At 22.3% G+C, this 11366-nt stretch overlaps 2 protein-coding genes across 2 annotated transcripts in view; one reads left to right on the top strand and one right to left on the bottom strand.

Moving 5' to 3' along the window:
- Positions 1-450: 450 nt before the first annotated feature.
- Positions 451-4546, bottom strand: LOC129608999 (guanine nucleotide-binding protein subunit beta-2). The gene is made up of 7 exons (XM_055520822.1): positions 4173-4546; positions 2956-3171; positions 2652-2881; positions 2346-2547; positions 2128-2257; positions 1959-2045; positions 451-934 (listed from the first exon to the last, which is right to left on the bottom strand). The coding sequence occupies exons 1-7, from the start codon at positions 4239-4241 to the stop codon at positions 828-830; spliced, it is 1041 nt and encodes a 346-aa protein (XP_055376797.1). The 5' UTR covers positions 4242-4546; the 3' UTR covers positions 451-827.
- Positions 4547-10044: 5498 nt separating this feature from the next.
- LOC129608995 (procollagen-lysine,2-oxoglutarate 5-dioxygenase) overlaps positions 10045-11366 on the top strand; it is a 29334-nt gene continuing 28012 nt past the window's right edge. The window contains exon 1 of the mRNA XM_055520816.1: positions 10045-10226. Coding sequence (XP_055376791.1) covers positions 10121-10226 — 106 coding nt within the window. The 5' untranslated portion in view covers positions 10045-10120. The remainder of the gene's footprint in view (positions 10227-11366) is intronic.

Raw genomic sequence — 11366 nt, 5'->3', positions numbered from 1 at the left:
CTTTTTTTGCAGTTCTTGTAGTACTCAATTTTTAATAAAATGTACTGCAAATGGAATACTAGAACAAAACTGAGTCATCAAAAATTCCCAACGTATTAGTGGTTAAAGGATTTTTTTCAGTAATATCTAAAAGTTAAATTTAATTATATTAAAACTTTAAATTCAAAAATTGGTATAACAATTATTTTATAACCGTACACGTGGACATGCATTCAAAAATTTCAATTTACACTGTAAACAATTCAAGACTTTAAAAATTAAAAAAACATTTTAGTTGTTTACAAAGTTTAAATAAAAATCTTGTGTAAAAAAAATACTCTTTTCCGTGAAAATATTTAACCATTATCCATTTTAGTACTTCATTATTTTATTAACTATTTTTAAAAATTAAATTAAAAACAATATTTAAAATCTAAAATGAAAAACACGATAAAAATTAAACAATTTGAATAAATAGGGAAGAATAAAATCGCAAAAATACACAAATTTATTTCATAAATTTTACAACATTAAATATTTTTTATCATTATTAATAATATTATGTAACTAAATTTTTTTTTTTTTCAAAATTCTTTTATTTTAATGTAAATTTAGTTCATTTCATGATCGAAAATTTTACTTATTTATTTATTTATCGATATTTTTTCGATTTTTTTTAACTTTATTAAAATTATAATAAAAATAAAACGTAAAGTATGTAATATAAACGCACATCATTATGATTTTTCTACAATATTATATTAGTAATATTATTTTATTATTTTAAATTAAATTTAAAATATTTCTGCAATAAATTTTCATTGGTTTTCATTATTCAAAAATATTTTTTAGAGCCATAATCTAACACTTTGATCCCAGCTAGTTGATGCTAATGCCATACCATTTGGTGTCATTGAAATACAAGTAATACGATTTTCATGTCCAGCCATCATTCCTACAATTGCGTTTTAATAAAATATTAAAAATAAAACGATATTAAAACGATATTATGCTATAATATATATATTTTTCGCCCTTTGTTTTTTTACAGTGTGAAATTCAGTTCTATTAAAATAGCATTCAATAATAGGTCAATAATTCAATACAATTGTACAAATTTAACCAAATGAGCTGCTTGACTTGGTATCAAATATTTTTCTAATTTAATATTATATTACACAATTATTTTGTATTCAAATTATGTGCACACATTTTATTTTAAATGTTTTAAACTTATCCTAATTAAATCTAGTTAAACTTTTGCGCGATTAAATATTGTCAACATGAAAGAAATTTTTTATTTTTAAAAATTTTACATATTGGCAGCGGAACTGTCATCACATATTGCCATATGTAAATAATTTGTTTAAATTTTTCTCATATGACCGTTAGAAAATTGTTAAACAATTTATGAAGTACACTACTGAAATATAGATGGCACTACATATTACGTATGTATATTTCCTATTTTGACAATTTCATTTGAAGTGGTATTCAAACTTTAATGTCAAATTTTAATTTTTTCAAAACGGATGCCTATTTATTTCTAATTTTTATTAAACTAAATATAATTTAATATTTAAAAATTATTTATTAAAGAATTGCATTATTCAAAATAATATATGCAAAAATGAAATTAATTAGATTAAGATCACGTACATTTTACCTGTGTGTTATAAAACTGGAACGGTGAATCAAATTAGAATTAATTCCGGGTACGATTTGAAAGTCAAGGTAAGAAAGTTATCTGTTGGTTTCTCTACATCAGTTCAGTTTTTTTAAATTGAATACTTATAGAATCAATACATTTTAAAATGAATGAATCCGTTAAAAAAAATATGCGCAAGAGTTGCGTATGTTTGTACATACATGCCTATGTAAACATATCAATCGGTAATAAGTTATTTCCAATTTTCCAACTTATTTAGTTATTTATGGGGCTCTAACAACAAACTTTATGTAATGTCAATAAAACTTACCATTATGAGTTTCTTTCATCGTATCCCAAGCATGAATATTACCTTCTATTCCTGCACATACCAAATATCTACCACTTAAAGACAAAGCTGTAATTAAAAATTAAAATTCAGGTATTTTAATAATTATACAGGTTCTTTTAATTGATTATATTATTGCTGTGATATTTACCGCAAGAAGTAAAACCAGTGTTTTTCGCTGGTGGTTCATAAAAACCAAATTGTTGATCAGCTCTAAGATCATAAAATCTAGCTGTTTGATCTTCAGAACAAGATGCAAATGCATTTCCACTTGAATGATACTATAAGAAAGTATATAAAATACATAATTAATTGTACATATTAAATTTAATATGTATATAGTTTTTTAATTAAAAATAGTAAACTTACACAAACACAATTCACATCTAATTCATGACCGAAAAACATTTGTTTATGCTTATCTTCACGTATATCCCATAATTTTGCTGTACGATCAACAGATCCAGTTATATAATTATTTTTATCAGGTGATAATGATATTGATGCAATATCACCAGCATGGCCATTGAATTCCATTGTTTTTTTACCAGTTTCTAAATCCCAATGACATCTTTAAAAGTTAAAAATAATTTTATTGTTATTAATAATACTTATGTACACTTATATTTACTCTCAAAAATTTATTTAAAAGATTTTAAAGAATAAAAATCTTACATTTTCATATCACCAGAACCGGTTACAATATGAGTATCATCCAAAAAACGACATGAACTTAAAAATCCTTCATAACCTAATAATTCTCTTGTCATTTTAGCAACACCACTAGAATCACGATTATTTAAATCATATATGGTACATTGATTATCCATACCACCACAAGCTACAAAATTACCAGATGGTGCATATGCAACTGACATTACCCATGCTGAACGCAAAGGAATAACCTAGAATATTTTATTTTGATTAAAAAATAATCAGTTTAATTCAATTTTTATTTAGAATTTTATTGCTTTTTTACTTGAACTTTATTTCCAGACCATGAATCCCATATTATTAATTTTCCATCTAATGAACCAGTTACACAATGACGATTATCTTCACAAAAATGAACTGAATTTACTTTATTAATATGACCCTTAAAGATTTTTTTACATTGCCATCGAATTTTTGGTATATTACCCATATCACCGCATTTATCTTTTAAAGTTGCATCTTGACCAGCTTTGTGGGCTTCCTAAAAATAATTGTAATGAAACGAATCATTAAAAATCTTGCAGTGTCTGAATGGAAAATAAACGTATTCATTTTGTGTTTTTTGTGATTTTTTTTTTTTGAAGAAATAATTATTCGAGAAGTTATTAAATTTTGTTATCAAGTACTCGGAGATTGTAAAAACTTTAACTATAATTTTTTTGAAATGTATGTGTGCATGTATAACGTATTTATATACACAGCCTTACATACTAGTGCATGCCTACATATTTTATCCGACATTGCAGCGAATTTACCTAATTAAATTTAAGGAAAATGTACAGGGCTTCATTATTACGGAATAAAAACATGCGCATTAACTTAATTTATTATTGCAAAATGTTTTAAAATTATTTGTTAATTTCCAAATTTTAGAAATTTTTAATGAAATTTTGCATAAATTTGCCACACAACTTTTACTAATTTTACTAATTCTAAGAAATAAATTAGAAATGTAGAGTTGACAACGAACTGTAGGACTAAAGTTAAATTACAGGGCTAAGATTGTGAAATATTAATTAACAAATTTGTTCACGGATTGTTCAACAACAATTGATTTTAATAACAAAAAAAAAATAAATTTATGTACCAAAATCAAATAAAAAAGAAAAATTAAAATTTAACATCCTTAAAAATTTCAATTATTATTAATATTACAAAATTAAAAATATTTTCTAAAAGCAAATTTAATATACATAGGTACAGAATTGTAAAATATTTTCTTGAAAATTAACTCTTACAAAGCATTGCAATAAAATTTCATTATTGAAATTATAATTTCATTATTAATATGAATGGTTTATAATTAGGGATTAGCAATCATCCATTTCTCTGGATAGTAGTGTTCTTTGGTTGTTTTAACAAAAAATTATAATTTGCCAATTAACTTCATATTTTAACTTTAGCGTGCTGTTAGGGAATCGCTTTCAAACGAATAATTTGTACCAATTTTTTAACAGTAGGATTATTACAAAATTATACTACCTTGAATTTTTCGATCATTCCATTTAATTCATCTTTAAGAGCAGCTACTTCAGGTTCATCCTTTCCCATTTTGAATTTTTAATTTCAGTGTTAAGTTAATAAAATCAATAATTTATTATTATTCAATTTGAAATTAAATAATTAATTTTATTTTTATTGAAAAAGAAAAAAATATTTTGATTTGCAATTTTTAAAATAACTGAATTTAATTTGATGTGGCAAACACAATTGATATAATTGGTATCCGACTTTAATTGTGTTTTACGGCCGATGTTAAAATTCAAACTAAACCATTCAGAAAAAAAAAAATAAATTTAATATTGAGTTTTATTTTTTTTATTATTATTTTTTCTATTCTTTGTTTTTGACTTTAATACTGCAATTTCTTTGTGATTTTGAGTCTTTTCGTATAATTGTTTTGAAAAAATAAAAAATGATTTTCCAATATTATACAAAAGTACATAATATAATTAACTAAATGGATTAAAAAATTTTTATTTTGTGGTACTCGGAATATAATACGTAACTATTTTTTTAATATATATTTTTTTTAGTTTTTCCTCCATTTTCATTGTACTGCTGCTAATATAAATTTTCTATTAGAATTTTCGTTTGTAACATAAAACAGTATAATAATTTCATTGTCCTTCCCCTTCAGGAAATTGAAAATTTTCAATACCGTGAAGATGTCATTCTCTTATCTCTAAAAATGATAAGCAAATATCAAAATATCGGGCCGACCCCTAAAATTAACAGTTTATTATTTTGAATCGAGTTTGCTTTAATTTTTTAAAATCATACACAGTATAGTTTTGAGGATTATATTTTTTTACATAATTCGTTACAAAAAAATTTTCTTTTACCTCATTCCTTTCCAAGTTATTTCACTTTAAATTTCGCAAATGTCAAATTTTGAACTTTATAAAGATAGAAATGTTTTTTTTTTATAAGAACGAACAGTTCTCTTATCCACACTTAATAATGAAAATGATAACAACTTTGTCTATTTACTATCGTTTACAACTGCAATTCTCTGGAGGACTAGTTCCCCATCAAATTAATTATCAAAAAATAAAATGAATTAATTCTTTTTCAAAATATCCTACGATTGTTTTTTGATTCGTTTTTTCCCCTCTTATTTATTTCTTTTCAAGTTTTATAATTTCAAAATAATACTTTTAAACATCATTGAATAATTTTATGTTTATATTGTCATATAACACCTTTATATGTATATATACATATGTAAATTATAACAGAGCCAAAGATATTTATGTGTCGATTTATTTATTATTTATTTATTTAATCTTGTAAATTTATCGTATCAATAAAAATTTTGATAGTAAATAAAATTTGTAATTTGATGATTTTTTTTTATTTCAAATTTTTCTGTTTATTGAAAATGTTGCATCCAATTCTGATTTATAGGAAAATTTTAACTTAATTGCTTATATTTGTAAAAGATTGCGTATTGAATTATTTCTTTCTTCCAATAAATTTAAATAATGCAGGGCCCCGAATTTTAGGTAAACTTTTGTAATAAATCAAGCTGTTCTGAGCAGTTTACTTTCCAATTTTTACTGATACGTTAATTTTATTTAATTCTCTAAATATTGCCATAAGGAACCTCATATCACACGGCAAGGATAGATCATTGAAAATCTTATATAATTAAAACTGAAATTCTTAAACTTAATACTTATAAATAACATAAAATCAGAAAAAAAAAATTTGTTGACCTAGATTAGTAAGAAAAAACTACTACTATTTTTAATACAATTTTTATAACGATTCTTCTTTAATATGATATGGAACCTACTTAATTTCCTTATTTAAAAGAAGTAAAACGGCGACTTTTACTATTAAAGAAGAGAAACGTATAGAATTACAAATACGTAATGTACATACATTATGAACTATTTTTAAAACAATTTTCGTAACTATTGACATAAAAACTAAGTAAAAAATTCTTTATTTTCTTCCAATATTCATTTTATATTTACATACACAATTACACAATAAAAAATATTTGCAAATATACGCGTATGTATTATAAAATTAATTGAAGGGCTTATTTTTACTAAGTAGAATTTGTAAATGAGCATGTGTACTTTTCAAAAAACATTAATGACATAGGATTAAATAATTAAAGTAAAATAATAATAGCATAATAATAAAATTACATTATTTTACAAAACATTGCAATATTTAATACCTTAATAGTTATAAATGTGGTAGCTATTTAGTTTATATCTTTAATTTTCTTTTTCCATTTTATATATTCCTACATAGCTATATTGAAAAAGAACAAAAGAAAATAAAAGTTTTAAAAATTATACCATTGTTTGTTCTTTTTCCTAGTATTTTAAAGATGATTTGATTTTTACATTGAATAATTTTAGAAATTATATAAGAATTATTATGAGCCATTACAACATCTTTTCATCAACAAAACATTTTTTCTACTAGTTTAATTAATTTTAATTTAATGTTCTATAATTAAAATCACGTATTACACTATGTTATATCTGTTGAAATTTTAGACTCTTAATACGAAAATAAATTTGTCCCACGATGGACGGGTGTGTTCATATTTTGTTTTTTGCAGGTCTGCCACAGTCAGAAATAAAAAGTTTCGAAGAAATTTTATTCATACATTTTGAAAAATTTGAAGGTCTCTTACTGAAACGGAATTACTAAACTTCTTATATTTTTGTTTAACAATCCCATTACTTGTCTAATTCAGAAAGCCCGTTATCAGCTTATGTTACCATCTTTTTAAAAATTAATCAAATTTCAAGAACCATAATATTTTTTTTTTGAAAATAATTACATGGATTTTTTTAAGGGTGTTTTCTATTTTTTAATTCGAGTAAAGAATTGTCCAAACCGAAAAAATTTTTTTGGTAAATTACTTTACCTAGGCAATTTTTTATTAACTATGTCACTGATATTTTCTTTAAAAAAATTTTTTGCAATTCTTTGGTATACAATTTGGTATTTTTTTTAAAGTAGTAAATGTATTTAAGGCCAAATATATTACTATGAATAATATGGAATTGTGTTATATTAATTTATTCTAAACTTAATCCAAACGCACGATAAAATACTATAGCATATATCTTCGACTCCAATATCATATGTTATAATACTTTTGCATTTTAGCTAACGATTACTTAATAATTTTGTCTGTTAGAAAATAAAAAAAAAATTAATTGAGTAATCCGGGTGATAATCGAAAAATTTTCAAAAGAAATATTATTAAAAATATAGCAACAGTTTGACTATGATTCAATTTCAATTAAGGTTAGACATTTTTAAAAAAAAACACAACACTTACTCAAAACAATGCCACCAATCTTTTGTTTTGCTCTATTTCAAATTTTCCTATTTTCTTCTTTTTACCATTTCTAAATAATTTTATTTAATTTTCAATTACTTATTATGAAACCACTATGTAAATGAAGAAAATTTTTACACTTCTTTGAAATTTCAAAGAAAATTTGTATATTATCTAACAATATCATTTAACAGTGAATTCATGGATCACTAAATAAGTAAGTTTTTGTGTTTAGACCAATAATAAATAACTTTCACTGATCTTTAATTAAGAAACAAAACAAAATGAAGAATTATAAAAAAAAAAAAACAAAATTGCCATTAAACTATAAATAAAATGAAATTTTCTTTCTATTTTTCAGATTATAACGAATATGCATTGCAGTGCGGTATTAAAATTTTCTATTTTAATTTTTATCTCACTTATTTCCGATAATCAAGTTATCGGACAACATTGTACCGTGTCCTCGGATATATCAACATGCCAAAATATTAGCTTTAAAGGTAAGTCTATTAAATTTTCGAAAAAACTATATTACCCTTTAGTTATTTAATTAATTTAATTGAATTTTATAATTATTTATTATTTATTACAATATTTTGAAACGGTTTGTTCTTGAGAAATGTGAAGTTTTGATAACAGTTCTTTGATATTCTAATAACTTCATACATTCTATAAGATATTCCCTTTTTTCCTTTTACATCCATATTTTTTTCAAATTTTATTCTCCCATTCTATATAAATATGCGAATAAAAGATATTTATCGCATGCTAGAAATATATTTTAAATTGTTATGCATTGTTTATTTATATATAAAATTAAATAACAATGTATAACAGTTGAAATTTATTTTCTGTTATACTTTCAATCTTTTAAAGTCAAATGTCAAAAAAAAATGCAGGGATGGCTACGTTGTCTACATATGAATGATACATTTATTAAAGCATTTGTAGCGTATAAAATAAATATATTTATTGTGTGAAGTTTTCGAATTTAAGCAATGTAAAGAATATAAAATAATTCAATTAATAAAATAAGATTATTCTTTTAAAAACTCTTTTTAATTAATTTTACATATATTATTATTTATTTCATGTACATAATTTCAAAAATGAAATTAACAAAAACAAATGAAATTATTATTTAAATATGCCATTATTATTTATTTTGGAATAATTTTTAAATAATAAAAATAAATTAATTCACTATTTTAATATTTATTTGATTTCAATTCCCATGTCTATTTCAAAATTATTATAAATTTAAAATTTGAATAGACAATTAATTGCTATATTTGTCCTCTCCTTGAAGGGATACTTTTAATTACGCATATTTTCAATTTAATTACATAAAATAGACTACATTAAAGAGTAGATAAGGAGTACTTGCACACATTTGTTTCAGTACACATGTTATACATTTATACATGAAAAACTAAATCAAAAACTTGATATTTATTTTCTTTTATAAATCTGTAATAAACAGTCTAATCGTTTATTTCGCTTTTTTACACACTTTTTACTTCCTTTCAAATCAGAATTCCCCGTTCTTTTAATGGATATTTTTCCAATAATATTACACATTTTTTCAATTGAATTTTTACATTTTTTTTTTTTCAAATTGTTGACGGAACCTCTTAAATAAATTTTGTATACATTGTTTTAGAAAAAACGGGATACGCAATACTGAATAATTCTTCTCAGTTGCCCAATAAAATAACGAGATAGACAATCAGGCTCTAAACTTTTATACAGAAATAATTGTATTTATAAAACTACATTGAACATTATTCTCATATATGGAAACGAAATAAAAGGGTTGTATCAACTATGATACAGATTTAATTTATTCCAAACACTATTTTGTTATATATACTCGTATCATAAGAAATTTGATATATTATCTCTTTTATACTATCTTAATAAAAGTAAACATTGATAAGCTGAATTGCTTAATGCATATTTTGTTCACTTTATAGCTGAATTAATTGTAAATTTTACAATTCAAAGAAGAAGAGAGTTTCTCTCTCTTGGTTTCAAATTCTCAGTAAATTCTCATTCATTCATTATTCTGAAAAGAATTTGTTATTTGACAGTATAGTGACAGAATTCCTAAATGAAGCATGTTTTATATTTAAATCGCATGCGTTTTATTTATTTTTTATTATTATTATTTTTATAATATTTTTTGTTTACAATTTGTGCGAACAATCATTTTAATATTTAAATTTGAATAAAAAGAATAATTTTAAAATAATTAATTATTCCAGTTAACTAAAGAATAAATTAAAAACAAAAATTGATTAAGATTTTTTTGAAAAAAATTAAAAAAAAAAGATCTAGTCCTTATAGAAGCCAAAATTCCAAAAATTATTAATATGATACTCATAAGAACATACAATAAAAACAATTAATAAAATAATATTCTTAATCTTATATACATATGTAGACAAATATAATATTAACTAGCATATGTATATGAATATATATATGCCATTTATTCTTAATAAAAAAAATTGTGACGAATAAGCAAATAAATTATTTTCTATACTTAATAATATTATAAAATACTAGTGATAAATTAGATTTAAAAAGCAACAAATATAAAATGGAACAACAAAGAAGATATTTTTTATACCTTGCAATCACATTAAATTTATTAATTCCAAATATTTTTGGCTTATCATCTAATGAAATTGAAGATGATATTTTCGGTAAGTTTATACTCAATATATTAATTTAATTGTAAACAAATATGCACTCTGTATAACATATTTAGTATGCTGTACATACACCAACTATATGTACCTATATATGTGAAATATTAAAAATTCAAAATCAAAAGAGTTGAGCGAACAAAATCGACAAAATATCAAATTAAAATTCGAATATTCTAGAATTTATAACATAAAATATAAATATATTTGTATAAAATTAGCTATAAAACATCTTTTACGTGCTGTTATTTAAAAAAAAAAAATTTTTATTAAAATTTTTCAACTTCCTTTTTCTTTTGTACATATAGAACATCAAAATTCCTAAAAATAGAATTCCATTATAGAAACAGAAGAAGATAAGAATAAATCTTTTTTAAAAATTCTTATAAACACATCATACATAATTTATAAATTATAATTCTTTATTTTTTAAAGAATATTTCTTTAAAAGATATAAGTATGTATACATAATATTATGTACATATGTTTAACTGAAACTAGGTCCGAAATGTGTTCATCATTTTCAAAAAAAAATTCAAATAATTGTAAATTACATATTAATTTAATATATTTAATAAGCATGTATATTATATTTGTATTGGTCTAATATAATTGATAAAACAAAAGCTTTATACTAGCAACATTAATATTCATACTTACCCTTAAATTTTTTTATACATACGAGCATATAATCTTACAAAATGCAATAATAATGCAACAGCATCACATATATACATACTACGATTTGTTTTTTTTTTTTTTTGCTTTACATTGACCGCGGGATTTTAATTTTCATTTAGATCCATTATATTCGGTTATGTATGTTCATATCATATTTGTTCTTGTACTGTACATACTATAATGAACTTCTACTAAAACACTTGCAATATACTAATGTGTAGCTGCAATTTTAATAACTAATGTTATACTATATATTTGTATCTGTTATGTATAGTAAAAACACTTAATTGATTATTTAATTGAATTATGCAATAATAAAAGTTATAATGTTTAATATACCAATAAAATATCCTTGAAACAATAATATGATATTTATAAGAATCAACTATAATCATTCCGTGGATCCATGAAAATTAATGACTTGAGATGGGTATTTGATTGTTTTAAGTATATTGG

This window comes from Condylostylus longicornis, unplaced genomic scaffold, assembly GCF_029603195.1.
Source record: "Condylostylus longicornis isolate FDR11 unplaced genomic scaffold, ASM2960319v2 ptg000038l, whole genome shotgun sequence".
Lineage (NCBI taxonomy): Eukaryota > Metazoa > Arthropoda > Insecta > Diptera > Dolichopodidae > Condylostylus > Condylostylus longicornis.
Note: the sequence above shows the minus strand (reverse complement) of the source record. Positions and strands in the feature narration are given on the sequence as shown.

What these genes read in the sequence shown, in the direction of transcription:
- LOC129608999 (XM_055520822.1), bottom strand. Translation starts at nt 4,241, where the DNA reads ATGGGAAAGGATGAACCTGAAGTAGCTGCTCTTAAAGATGAATTAAAT. An exon ending in GAATGATCGAAAAATTCAAG is followed by an intron (nt 3,172 to 4,172) that starts GTAGTATAATTT and finishes AATTATTTTTAG; the next exon opens with GAAGCCCACAAAGCTGGTCA. An exon ending in GGTCTGGAAATAAAGTTCAA is followed by an intron (nt 2,882 to 2,955) that starts GTAAAAAAGCAA and finishes AAAATATTCTAG; the next exon opens with GTTATTCCTTTGCGTTCAGC.